We start from the raw sequence: 13,580 nt of genomic DNA on the forward strand, positions 1-13,580 counted from the left end.
GTTAAGCTTTCTGAAGCAGCACAAAATTATACCCAGGTCACACTTCAGTGATTTTTTCAGGCACTGCAGCATCTCTCACGCCTCCCTGTCTGTATTCAAGTTCTTCCTAATGACTCACTTTTCTGAGGCCAGTGAGAAATAAATTATCCATTCTTCTCATTCCCTGAGTAGTTACTTGCTCTGGATTTGCCTGTTTCTCAACCTGTTGCATCTTTTAGAGTGTGATTTTCAAGGTACTGACTTCGTTAAGGCATGATTCCTAGAAAATATCACAGAGTACGTGAATGCTAAAATAGAAAGCTTCAGTCTTGAACTGAGTCAGACAGGCCTTTTAACATGACAGAAATTTGAACAGAACTGAATTTGACAGAAATTTTAAGATGATGGAGATTGGAACTAAACTTGCTGATTTATTTCTGTAAATGGTGGCTTGTGCGTGCAGAGCTGCAGTGAAGCCCGAGGCTGGGTTTCTCCTCTTCCATTCAGCACAGCACTGCAATATTTCCCTGTAGTCCCAGAAAACAAAATCAGTATTCCTTTCCTATCTCATGTACTTTTTATTCCAGCTACATTATAATAAGCTGATGTGATTCACAGCATTACTGTGCACCTTCTCATCCATTAGCTCCCTCCAAAACCTCCACAACCTCCCGCCAGCAAGAAGAGGAAGCGAGTGAATGATGATGTGCCAGAGTGTAAACCTTTGAAGCCATTGCTGAGTGGCTCCATTCCTGTGGACCAGTTTGTGCAGACACTCGAGAAGGTATTAAGTCTTTGGTGGCAAGTGAGGTTCAAGCAGATTTCTACTAATCTCATAAATGTGCTGCTTTACTAGCAGAGAAGGGGAAAATAATGTTTGTGTAGCTTGAAATGGAGAAGGGCTTATAAGCTAGCAAAGTACTTCAGGGAATGTGGATCTCTGCACTGAGTGTGGAGGGAATAGTTCCCTGTGGAGACATGTCCTGATACAGGGGCTTCCTGACAGTCATTTCCTCCCGGTTTCTCATGGAAGTAGAGCTTTTGGGGCCACTCTGGGTGGGTGAATTTTCCCTGTATGACTTTTGCATTCATCAGCTGATTTCCAATAAATTTAAACAGTGGGGGGGAGGTCTTAAAAGTATTTAAGTTGCTACAAGTTTTGTGAAAATGAGGTGAGCGAGTGAAGAAGAGCTCCTGGAAATGTCTCCACTGTTGTGAAGTTTTCTGGGGAGCTGCAGGACAGGGGCTTGGTGGCTGAACTTGCAGGCATTTGGTTACTGCTTTGTGGAGCCCTGTTCTCGCCTGTGGGACCCCTTGGAGAAAATTATCAGGAAAAAGGGCAGGACTGTCTGTGAGGAAGCTTGCTCTGGGGTTCAGTAGCTCTCCACTATCATCTTGAGGCAGTAATGTCAGCAGACAGTCATTTCTGTAGTTAAAGGAGCCATTTGTCCTTTTTGTCTCTCAAGATTTTGCAATTGCAGTGGAAAATGTTTGGTTTAGCTTCCCTTTTCTATAGCCTATCCATCTGTATAATGAGGGGCTGTCTGTATTTCCTCTGCAAATCCCAGAGATCTAGGATGTCTGCATTGGCACTCTTTTTCGTAGCCATTTTCCCCTCTTCATCCCCCTGTGCCCTAGTTATTTATCTCTGTTTTCCTGAGTTGTAGTAACATCTCTCTTTTAATCCCTCCTCAACGCTACATGTAGCATGGTTTCAGTGACGTGAAGGTGGAGGACACAGCCAAGGGCCACATCGTACTCCTCCAGGAAGCAGAAACCCTCATTCAGATTGAGGAGGACTCCACACACATCATCTGTGACAACGATGAACCTTTGAGGGTGAAACTGCGTGACCTGGTTCTCAAATTCCTGCAGAAATTTTAGCTCATGGACATCATGCTGCTCTGCAAGGGGAGACCCCAGGGCACCAGAGCTAAGACCTTTCCAGAGGGTGACCCGAGGGAGAGAAAGAATTTACTGATTCACAGAGACCAGAAGCCACCTTCCCCTTCATGGAGAAGCAAGGAAGTATTTTTAATATCTATTTTTTTAATTTTATTTTTAACTGGTTTTGGAGTATTTTGGAGGGGATTCTTGTTCTGTAAAATTTGGAGTTTGAATCTTACAGGAGATATGAACTGCAGAGTAAATAGAGTGTGTATTTACAAGGTCAGGGTGAAATTGTTTGCAGACACAGACATTTCTTTGTGTGACCCACTCAGCAACGTATGTCCCAGTCCTTTACCTGAGGAAACTCTCTAGGAATATTGAAACAATGGGCTTGGATATGAAGAGATTTACTCTTCTTCCCACTGCTTCTTCCCAGTCACCAGATCCGATTTCCTGTCTGTCCGTCATCTACATTGTGTACGTGTATTTCACTGGCACAAAGAGGAATGAGAAAAGTAAAGGTTATTAAGAAAAAAAAAAAGGAAAAGGGGGCTATGCTGGACATGTAAAATAGCTTGGAAGTGGCAAGATACATGTTTTAGCAATGCAAGATGTTTATTGATGCTGCAGCCTCATCTGGTGATTAGTCCACCCAGCTCTAGGCTCTTCACTGAGACACATGAAAGACCAGTTTCTCCTGGGTTCCTCTATCAGCAGTGGAGGAAATACCTCAGAAAGGTACATTCAAAAGTACATGAAGTAGTTAAACATCTAGTGCTCATGAAAAACATTTGAGATTTAAGTGCCTCTTGTTTCTACCTTGCAAAACCCTATCCTTTCAGCCCCCACAATCCCAAATCGTGGCTGAAATACTGAGTCATTTACACAAAGCCATCTGTACTGCAGACCAGGGGAGGTTTTTCACTCCCCAAATCATATATTTGGGGGCTAAACTTAGTTAATAGTATTGCTTTTAAAAGCAACCTATTTCTCAGATTTACTGCTGTTTGTTTTTTATTAGATTGCTTTGTATTTATTTGGTGTTAAAAATAAAAAGCATAGTAAGACTGCCAAGGAGGAAGCACATTCTGTGGTTTATAAAAGCATCTGTGTGCCTCTTCCACATCTGCTTCTGTGTGTCTATACACATTTGTAAAATATAACTACTCCTTCAGTTTATAGCTTTGGGGAGATTAAGGCAGTAGAAGAACAGCTCTGTAATAAAAACTATTTGCTATTGCTGTTTCCACATCACATTTTGTATGCATTAAGGATTCCTGTGCAATTAGATGTACAGACTACAGTGTCCGTGCCTTTGCTTTCTGTAGATGTCATGGGCGTGAGAGAAATCATACCATTAATGTGCTAAAAAACTTGTTGCAGTAGCATTAATCCTTGTAAGAGTTTACAACATTTGCAGTAGCTCAGCTTCTTTATCATCACTCAAAAACAGAATAAAAGAGTTGGATATATTTCACTTTGTAATTAAATCTCCAAGGAGATTATTCTTAACATGCAGAGGCCATGTGATAAGCTCAGCTGAGGTAAGGGGAAAGGGAAGAGAGGGCCTGGTCATATGAGTCCCCAAGAGCATCTTTACCTCTGCTTGTTACCCAGATCAGTGCTCCAGAGCCTTATTTTGTAATTATACTCATTTGCATTTATAGTTATAAGGGACTTCATTCATTGCTTTAAGAAACCAGACCCAAGGCTGTGTGCCAGTGCTTGGTGCATCCCCCATGGCCAAGCACGGGTCTCCCAGTAGTGTGCTGGTGGGCAGAGCATGAAGGCAGCAGTTTCCGCTTGGTGAAGGCTGTGCTGGAGTGACAGAGTGTTAGGAAATCCAAAGTCATTGTGCTTCCATGGAGGACTCAGAGAGGACCTTGCTTATCCTGGGGCAAAGAACAAGTGTGCGAGTTCCCATGGCCCAATGACTGAGAAGCATTGAAGCCCAGGTACAAAGAGTCAAGAAGACCTCAACTGGGGTAGGGTGAGTTGCAGCTACCTGTGGTCAAGAGGCAGAACCCAAGAGCTTAACTAGCTGGGTACTGAGACATAGGGGACATTTCTATGACATTTATGTGGTTATATGACATGGAGCCCTGCAGTAACAGGGCTGCTGATTCACTGACTTAAAAGATTTAATGGAGCTCTGTGTTTCTCTGACTCTGCAGGTGTGTGAAGGGCAGGAAGGTGAGAGAGATTTGCTGTCTGTGCTGAAGTTATGCAGTCCAACCAGCTTTGCACATCAGGGGTGAATAACATCGTCATGTACTCATCCAGCACAGCCTCCTCATACAGAAAGTCAGGTTAGACACAGGCATTACAGATCTCAAGGTATTAAGGAAATATTTAAATGTGAAGAGTGAGACAGACTGTATTGGATGCAATCACTGCTCCACAGGAGTGACTAGTGACTGGGCCAAATAAACCCATGGAAATCTCTCAGGGCTGCCTAACGTGACAGAACTAGAGAGATGCAGTCTAGTTCTGCCTCTGATGGATGCTTTTGGATGTGGTCCTGGCTCAGTGCCTCACTTTCCCCTTACATGAAATAGAAATGGTACCATCCCCCTTCGCAGGCTGCCTTGAGACTTACTGCTGAAAGCTGCTATGGCAGACATCATATTAAAAGTGCAGTGGCTTGAAGATAATTCGGAAACTGGGAGTGGGCTGCTGTGCTTGTTAACAGGGTTAGCCCTGTACTCAATCTCAACACTTAGTTTTTAGCCTGGTTCACTGTTGAAAGGCAACTGATTTGATTGGGCTGTTACATGAAAATGGTTATTTGAGGTGCAAAGCTCTGACTCCTATCAGTAACACAGCCAATATTTTATCAGGTCATCTGGTAGCTAATTGACTTTCCAAAGGCTTTCCCACCCTCCTGGGGGGGAAAAAATGAGTTTAGAAGTTTTTACATTTTTCTTCTTGTCATTTTGGGCAGGAAAACTCCTTACTGCTCCAGTCCAGCAGCTGAAAACTGATTCAATTCTTATAAACAGAAAACCTGTGCCTGCTTGAAAAATAAATGGGGGGACGGGGGGGAAGGAAGAGGGAAAGTCTTTAATGAAAAATCTTAATTAAACTAGCAAAAACAAGTGCTTGTTCATTCTGCACAGAGAAAGGAAAACAAATAGCATTTCTTCGGGCTGGGTCAGTCCTGCCGAGGTAACCATGGCAGCCGAGGAGAGCTGCAAGCAGAGGGGGAGGGATGGAAAACATGTTCTAACCAGACTTGCACACTTCAACGGACAAACAACAGCAAAGGTACTTGGTTTCACTCTCATTATTTCACAAGGGAACAAAATAAAATCCCTTTTGCTACTGTGTGATGGTCATTGGGCTGTGGCCATCCCCAGCCCCTGTAACTTCGTGTGACATGGGAGCCCCTCATCCCATGCTGCGCTTCACTGCCCTCCGCCTGCAGCTCCCCTAATCAAATGCAAACAGCTATGGGTGCAGCTGAGCTGCTTCCCAAGCAGTTGCTTTGCTCCTTGGCCCCTGGCAAGTGGTAAGTTCTCAGTGCACTTCCCAACCTGTGTGCTCCTGCAGCGCAGCCGGGGCTGGGGATGATGCAGAGAAAAGGTTAAAATTGGCTTTCTTCACTTGGATGGCTTTTATGGAACAGATATTCCTGGACGGAGTGAAGCATGCTGTGTTTTCTTTCTATTAATGTGAGCCTTAATAAAAACAACTGGACCAAGTCATTTCATTCCAGGCTCATGCTATCCCCCATGCCCAGATGCCGTCAGTGGCACTTGGGGTCACCTGACCACCTGATAAGTGCCCTGAACCACACCAGGGCAACCTCCTTGGGGACTTTGGAATGATAAACAGAGGGAACTGGAGCAAGATGTTGGGTCTGTGCCCCACCAACAGCTCAGCCTTTGGGAAGAGTGGGGCAGCTGAGTGTGGAGGGTTGGGGTTCAGCTGCACATCATGGCCTGGGTAGGTCATGATGGGGAAGGTAAGCTGGATCAAACAGGTCCCCATTTACCCATCACCTGGTACTCATGAACTGTGAGCCCATCTCATGGGACCCATCACCTGGGACCCCTGGACTGTGAGCTCATTCTCTGAGGAGCCATCACCCAGGACCTATGAACCTGGGACCAACCACCTCTGACTCATCAATAAGGACCCATCACTTGAAACCCACCACCTGGGCCCCATCATTTTGGAAACCTATCACCAAGTCTTGTGGCCCACAACTACCAAGCCAAGTCTCTTCCTGTGACTTTGGGGTGACAGCCAACCTCCCCAGTCCTGCTCTCCAGTGCATGCCACGGGGACCTGTGTTCTGAGGAGGCAGCTCTGGGGGATTCTCACCCGTAGGGACACAGCATTTCTCCCATGAGGACACTTGGGGCCACAGGATGCCACCCAGGAGCTCAGGTGAGCCCTCACCAGGAACCAGAGGCAAGTAATGTGCCCTGGGCACAGCTTTGTTAGGGCCAGAGATCATGGGCCTCATCCTGCGTCTGTCCTGTGGACTAGTGCATGGGAGCAGCACCACAGCAGGCTCCTAAATCAAGAGGGATTCATTCAGCCTGAAGACGCAGTGATCTTCCCAAACTCCTCTTTTAGAACTCACAGTATCAGTTTGCTGCATTTTTCCTGGCAGGTTAAAGGCTCTGCCTTGACTACAGCCAGAAATTAAAGTATTCCTCCATCTTCTCTCACAGGCTGCCCCCGAGTGTCCCCAGGACAAGCTTTTCTCCTTGTCCCCGAGCACACAGAGGGATGATGTCTCCAGCTCAAGCATAGCAAGTCTGGGCTGCTGCTGGTAATTAAAGCTATGTGAGTGAATGCCCTGAGGCAGAACATAATTCAGTGCAATTAGGCCAAGCTGTAGGGTTAGCATGAGCTTCCTATCTAACAACCAGCTAGTTCCTACTGCAGCAATAACCAAAGGTGCAAACACTGGCCCCCTCCTGCTAAAACTTTGCATTATTATGGTTTTCTTGATATTGATGGATACGTGGTAACAAAAATGGTGAGGGTTATATGAAAATCAAGGTGGTAGGCATGGGTGTTACAACCTCCCTTCTGTTTTTCACTCTTGAAGGGAAAAGAAAAACCAAACTGTGCTGGGTTCCTGCCACAGTGCTACTCCAGGACTCGCTGCCTTCCCCGGGCCGGGCTGGGCCCCAGGCTGGTGGTCACAAGAACGGGTGGTGCTTGATCCAAGGTTATTTTCTTTCTTTTTTAATTACTACATTAAATTACTGGGTTAAAACACACAGTGACAATTATCCTTCCCTTGCAGGCACAACACTGAGTGCAGTTGAGGTCTTTTATTAATTGCCTGGCTAATAACTGCTCATTTCCTTCTGGCTGCTCTTAATATTTACTATTTTGAGCCTCTCAATTATAGCATGGGGCTGTCGGCCACGGGGTGGCTGCAGGTGCTGATGATGCGTGGTTCGCTTCCCCAATATCCTTCCTTATATCCTGCAGCCATGTGGTTGCACTGTGGGCAAAACCCTGCTGTGCCCAGGAGTTTTAAGCCAAGACCAGGGCTCCTAATGCCCTTAACAAACTTTAACATTTGGTCAGCCCTGAAGTGGTCACGCAGTTGGACTAGATGATCCTTGTAGGTCCCCTCCAACTGAAAGTCTTCCCTTCACTGAAAGCAGGACCCAGGGAGCAGATAGGTGATGGGTCACCCTCACTGTCTGTCGGGCACCCATGGCCATGCCCCAGCCCTTCACTCTTCAGCCTCCAAACAACTCCAGAATAACTTCTGAAAACGCTTGGGATAAAAATGCCATTTCCCTTCCAACAGCCTCTCACGGCTCCTGCAGGCAGCAAGTGGAGGCGTGAATCCTGCACAGCCGCGCTCCGCTTGGGACAGGCCCAGCAATGCACTCCAGAAAAGGACCTGGCTGGAGGGATTTGAGCTGCTCCCTGTTCCCCACCAGTCCTGCCCCCCATACACCTCATGCTTCTGAATTTAAGCCTTTTTTCTTCTTGATTTTTAAACAGGAAAGTGGTGCCAGGGTCCGCAGGCTGCCCTGGAGAAGCGGTCAGCTAACCAAGCTGGGAATGATGGCCCCAAAGTGACCTTGGCTTTGTGTTGCTGCTGATGTCCAGCAGGATGGTTATTCTGCATTTCCAGCTGGGGGCAAAAAGACCAAATCAAACCTAGTAATTTCCCTCTTCCCACCTGTCTCAGGACGGCTGGGCTGTGGGAAGGTGTGATGCTCTCCATCTCGTGGGACCTGGTTGCTTTTATGGCACTGATGGGCAGAAACACGGGAAGCAACATCAGTGAAATTGCTTTTTATTGAGAAATGTGTCATCTGCAAGGGAACCTTGAGGGCACTTAGTGTGGAGGAGTGGAGTGGAAAGTGTAAAGCACTTCTCCTGCCCTCTGTCCTGGTAGAAGGGAATGAATTATTAAGGGCATTTATCCCTTTCTTCTCTCCTCTGTTCCCCCATCCCAAGGTACAAACCCTCATATAGGGAAATGAAAAAAAGGCAAAGTGGAAGCGAGTGGGAAAGTGGACACTTGGGAAGGAGAGTCACCCTGCAGGACAGACTGGATAGGCTGAAAGAGTGGTCTAACAAGAACCCTATGGAGTTCAACAAGGACAAGTGTCCTTGGATAAGCACAGTGCAGGGGTGCAGCACAGGCTCGCATCTGCCCGGCTGGGGAGCAGCTCTGTGGAAAGGGACCTGGGGGACACAAGCTCAATAAGAGTGAACAGTGTGTGGCTGCAGCAAGCAAAGGCAACAGAATGCTGGAGAACATCAACAAGGGCATCACCAGCAGAGATAAAGATGTCATTGCTCTACTCTACTCAGTGCTTGTCAGTCTGCACCTGGAATACTGTGTGCAGTTTTGGTCCCCATTGTATAAAACAGATGTGGCTGGGCTGGAGAGGGTCCAGAGAAGGGCCACAAAGATGATCCAAGGACTGGGCAGATGTGTGAGGAAAGGCTGAGAGAGCTGAGCTTGTTCAGCCTGCTGACAAGAAGGTTCAGGGGAGACCTTATCCCCACCTTCCAGTATTTAAAGGGTGGCTACAAAGAGAACAGAGACTCCCTTTTTACAAGGAGTCCCGTGGAAAAGATGAAGGATGATGGGCACAAGTTAATCCTGGGGAGATTCCAACTGGGCATGAGAGGAAAATTTTTCACCATGAGAACAATCAGCCATTGGAATAATCTCCCCAGGGAAGTGGTGACTCCCCAACATTGGACACTGTTAAGCTTCGGCTGGACAGGGTGCTGGGCCATCTAGGTCATGCTTTGCCTAGAAAGGTTGAAAGATGATCCTTGAGATCCCTTCCAACTTGGGATTCTGTGATTGATTCTGTGACTGATTGTGTTTTCAGGGTGCCCCAAGAGCAGCACTGCTTGGCCCCAACCCCTCTCCCCCAGCCACCCATGAAGCAGACACCCAGGCACTCTCAAGTTAAACTCTCCATTTATTGGATCCTTTTACAAAAAACTCGACATTGTGCTCGTGTTGATGGAGTGTTTCTTTCCTCTCAGTTTTTGTTGGTTTCACTTCAAACCTGGTGCTCACGGAGCAGGTTCACGACCACGGCGCGGGGGGAACAGGGGCTGTGTGACACCAGTGGGGCCCAGGGGCTCCGTGTCACCGCAGACGATGCTATTTACAGTGAATGTGACAAAAAACCTCACTCCGCACCTGGCACCTGCAACCCCCGGCCCTGGGAGCAGCAGCAGAAACATGGGAAAGGGGAAAAGGCCTTTCCCTTGGGAAAGGCGCAGCCGCTGAGAGGCCTTCCTGGCTCCTTGGGGCTGGGTTGGCAGAGACCGCGTGTCCTGGGCTGCTCTGTGCTGGAGCTGGGATAAGCTGTACAACCTGACCTGAGCTTCAGAGTTATCCTGGGATCCCCTGGGAATCACAGGAGAGCGACAGGTTGCAGAGGAGGAGGTTAGGGACAGGGGCACATCAGGAGCGCTCTCTGGAAATGCCCTTCTCCTCCCTGATGGTGGAACAAAGCCCAAGGGCAGCTCAGATCCTGGGGTGTCTCAGGAGCAGAGAGCTGGGGTGTGAATCACGAGTCTCTTACTCCAAAGTGATACAGGGAGATTTGGGAAAGAGCCACAGCAGCAGCGGGTTGGGAATGGCAGCACCAGCCCGGCGTGTGGGGAAGATGCTCTTGCTGGCTTTATGGGACTCCATCTCCCACTACACTGCTTCTGCCCAGCATGTCCCTCCCCGAGCAGCTGCCACCAGTAACGCACAGCACCCCTTCACCTCCAAATCCTTTCCCTTCAGGGGGCCTCACAAGGAGGAAACCATCCCATGACATGCACCATGATCTGACACGCAGCCTCTCCCCACTCAACCACAGGGCTCCAAGCCTGACCCTGGCTACTGCAGCACCAGGGATCCTCCAAAACCCAAACACTTTGGGCAAGAGGTGAGCGCAGGAAGAACAATCTGGATTTCCACCGCTGAGCTCTACATCTCCACTGGCCTTGAACTGAAATGCACCAATGGGAAGAAGAAACCCCCAGCCTCGGGCTTGCTGCTGGCTCCAGCTGCAGCCAAAGCAATGAGGCTCAGTGACTCCCAAGTCCCCATGATGCAAATACTTCTCATCACTCCCACCTTTTCCAGGCTCCCTGTGCTACCGTCTCTCAGCAGAATAATAAAATTCCCCTCAAGATTTTTGATGCTGAAGCTGCGGAGAAGTGGCTCTATTTCTATAACGTGCAATCCATGTCAGCACCGCTCCTGTGTGACTCCAGCTCTGCGGGCAGGGGGCTGGGAAAGGCAGAGCTGCCTCCACCCTTGGCTGACACAGGGACCTGTGCTGTGTGTGAGCAACTGCATCACCGCTAACGAGGCACCCATTAATGAGGGGAGAATTAAAGCCAGCAGCAGAGCAGGGTCAGGCCCCTCAGCGATGCTGAGGATGGTGCCGAGTGCCATGTTTCCAGTCTGAGTAGAAAATACCCTTCCCGGTGTTCTGGGGCCTTGCAGGAGCCTCCAGTCACATTTTTAAGGAGACTGCGAGCTTTCCTGTGCTCTGTTTTGAGAACAAGAAGAGTGGAAGGAAAAGACGCTGTGATCCGTACTTCGCTGCAGTCTGTAGCGCTGGTGAAGGCAGCAGCCAGTGGCTTTGCTGGGTACAGGCTGCCCCTTCCCTTCCCCTTCACAAGGAGCAAATTGCTGGTGCTCCCCACCCATGGGGCTGACATGAAAAAGTGGGTGAGACATGGCTGGAGAGGCCACTTCACACCCCAAACCAATGGGCAGGCTGCAGGAGAGGCTGACGGTCCCTTCCCTGCTCCTGTTCCAGGACACACCAGAGACACAACCACGGTAACATCCTGCTGCTGCAGGGCGTGGGGATGCTGAGCTGCACGGGGCTTGGAAAACCAGGGACATTGAGGTGAATCACACGTTTCACCTTCCCATCAGACCCGCCAGGATCTGGGATGCACTGAGGGAGAACATCGCACAAGAAGGGACAAGCTGAAAAGAGCACGATCCCAGCGGCATCTCCCAGCTCCCCTGAGGGAAAGCTCTGGGTGGGGTTAACCTTGGGGGAGGGCAGGATGAGGTTTAAGGCAGTTGTTCTGAGGCCCGTGGGCAAACACAACGTGGACAAGTTTTCCTCCGGGATAGGGGATAAGAGATGAGGCAGAGCAGAGACCCCAGCCCATGGTGCAGCCCCAGCTCTGGGGCAGGCAGGCATTTCACTTCAGCTCTGCTTGGCTGTGCACAGATTAGGGTTAGTGTCTTCTCCTTCCTCCACCCTGCAAAATGCAATTTGATCTCAAGAGAAGGCCCTGAGACCACGACACCCATCACACTGGCACCAAAAGCTGCACTAGTGCCTGCTCCCCCAGCAGGGATCAGGCACCATGAAGAGCCGGCGCTCGGCAGACGGTGTCCACGCTTGGATGCTTTGGGAAAGAGGTTTATTTTATCAGCAAAGGCTCGTGTAACCGATCTCAGGGTGCTGCTGGAGCAGCTCTCCAGGGCCAGTGAATGAGGCCCTGAAGGGCAGGAGGAAAAGTCCCAAAGCGCTTGTGGAAAGCCCAGGCCAGACCCCAAGACTCTCCACTGCTGCCCTCAGTGCTGCAGTAGCTGTAGAAAACCACGGGCCAAGGCAGCCCACCCGAATTCATGAGCCTGGGGGCACCGCCAGCCCGCACTGTGCTGCAGACGGATCACCCCTAAGCCCCAGACACACTCCCTGTCTCCAGAGGCTTAGCAGTGCCTGCCTGTGTGCCCCATGGGGCAGGAAAGGACACCGAGAACTGAGACGGAAGCAACCGAACTCCTGTGGGGCTGTGGCCTGGGGCCCAGTGCGGTGCTGGGAGCCAGGGAACGACCTCCAGGGACAACCCCATCCCCGCTCACCCCTCTCCGAGGGCAGGGCTGAGGGTGGCGAGCAGAGCAGAGCAGAGAGCTCATCACCAGCAGACGACACCTGTAAGTCCTCAGTAGTAGCCACAGGGCACACGGTGTGCAAGAGGGGAGAAGGGCTGCCCCATGGGAGAAAGGATGGGGACAATGATGGTGACCAGAGCTGCCTTGATGTTGGAATGTCTGGAGCTGCCTTGATGTTGGAATAACCTCTCTGCAGTAAAACACCTCCAGCCTGGCTTTGCTACAGTCCCCCCCTCAAGCGGACAGACAGGTCCAGAGGGGAAAATAGGGTGAGTAATGGGGGAAAAAGAAAAGGATTAAAAAAAAATGAAAACCCTCACGCGGCAAATCTAAACCACTTTCATTTTAAATAACAATAATTATAATTAAAAAGAATGGTTGCCCTTGGCTAGCGAAGGGGCAGAGCCACCAGCCAACGTGCCATTCCTCAGTGTACGATCCTAGGGAGTGTCTTTACAGAAGCTGTGAGATCCTGTTCCCTGTCGCTCGGTCAAGTTGCCGTGGGCAGAGCGGGAAAGGAGAGGGAAACGTGCCCATCCAAATCCAGGATGTCCCTTTTGCTCCGCAGGAGGGAGGCCGGAGTCAATAGCAAAAGGCATTTTGCACTCGCAGCCCCATCAGAAAAGCCACCCTGTTCCGTCACCCGCCTCGGCCGGAGCTCGGAGAGCCGGCAGTGCCCGGCTGTCTCCCGCTGCTAGATGAACTTGAAGCATTTTGTCTTGTCATGGGGCAGGCGGGTCTTGAAGAGGACCGAGTCCACGCGGAACTGGGTGTACAGCAGGGGCATGTACCCGTACACCTTGACGAAGAAGTTGATGCACTTGTGTCGCTCATGGAAGTGAGAGTCGTCGTGAGAAAGCGCCTGAGGGCACCCGGGGCAGCGGAAAGTCCAGCGGGAGGTCACCTGCAATGAGAGGGACAAGGATGGACACTGACACGCTGCCCACAGTAGCCTGGCTGGGGGGACACCCTGCCTGTGCCCAATGCATTGCACAGTGGGGCCACATTGGCTGATGTCCTGTGTGACAGGCCAGAGACTGTCACTGTGACAGGGCACAGATTTGGCTGTGTTCTTCCAGCTCTCTGGCTTGCCTTGGAGGGTGTCCAGGTGAGGATGGATGTGGTCTGTCAGAGCAGAGACATAAAGGGGGGCACGATTACCTAAAAATGCTTAGCTACCTTTTTCTGGTTTAACATTTGAGAAGCTGTTTCAGAAAAAAAAGACTGAGAAAGGAACTCCTTCCCCTTCACTGGCTACAGACAGAATCACAGAATGGTTTGGGTCCGAAGGGACCTTAAAGACCATCCAGTTCCAACCCCC

General features: G+C 49.8%; 2 protein-coding genes across 2 annotated transcripts in view; one reads left to right on the forward strand and one right to left on the reverse strand.

Moving 5' to 3' along the window:
* Nucleotides 1-2,150, forward strand: part of INTS9 (integrator complex subunit 9) — a gene marked incomplete at its 5' end in the record, with an annotated part of 35,006 nt that extends 32,856 nt beyond the window's left edge. Inside the window, 2 exons of the mRNA XM_010022631.1 lie at nt 626-763; nt 1,687-2,150. Coding sequence (XP_010020933.1) covers nt 626-763; nt 1,687-1,863 — 315 coding nt within the window. The remainder of the gene's footprint in view (nt 1-625; nt 764-1,686) is intronic.
* A 10,803-nt stretch (nt 2,151-12,953) lies between these two features.
* The window catches only part of EXTL3 (exostosin-like glycosyltransferase 3), a 34,123-nt gene continuing 33,496 nt past the window's right edge, over nt 12,954-13,580 (reverse strand). The window contains exon 5 of the mRNA XM_010022630.1: nt 12,954-13,163. Within this exon, the coding sequence (XP_010020932.1) occupies nt 12,954-13,163 (210 nt within the window). The remainder of the gene's footprint in view (nt 13,164-13,580) is intronic.

The sequence above is a fragment of the Nestor notabilis genome, unplaced genomic scaffold (genome assembly GCF_000696875.1).
Source record: "Nestor notabilis isolate BGI_N333 unplaced genomic scaffold, ASM69687v1 scaffold3729, whole genome shotgun sequence".
Classification (NCBI taxonomy): domain Eukaryota; kingdom Metazoa; phylum Chordata; class Aves; order Psittaciformes; family Psittacidae; genus Nestor; species Nestor notabilis.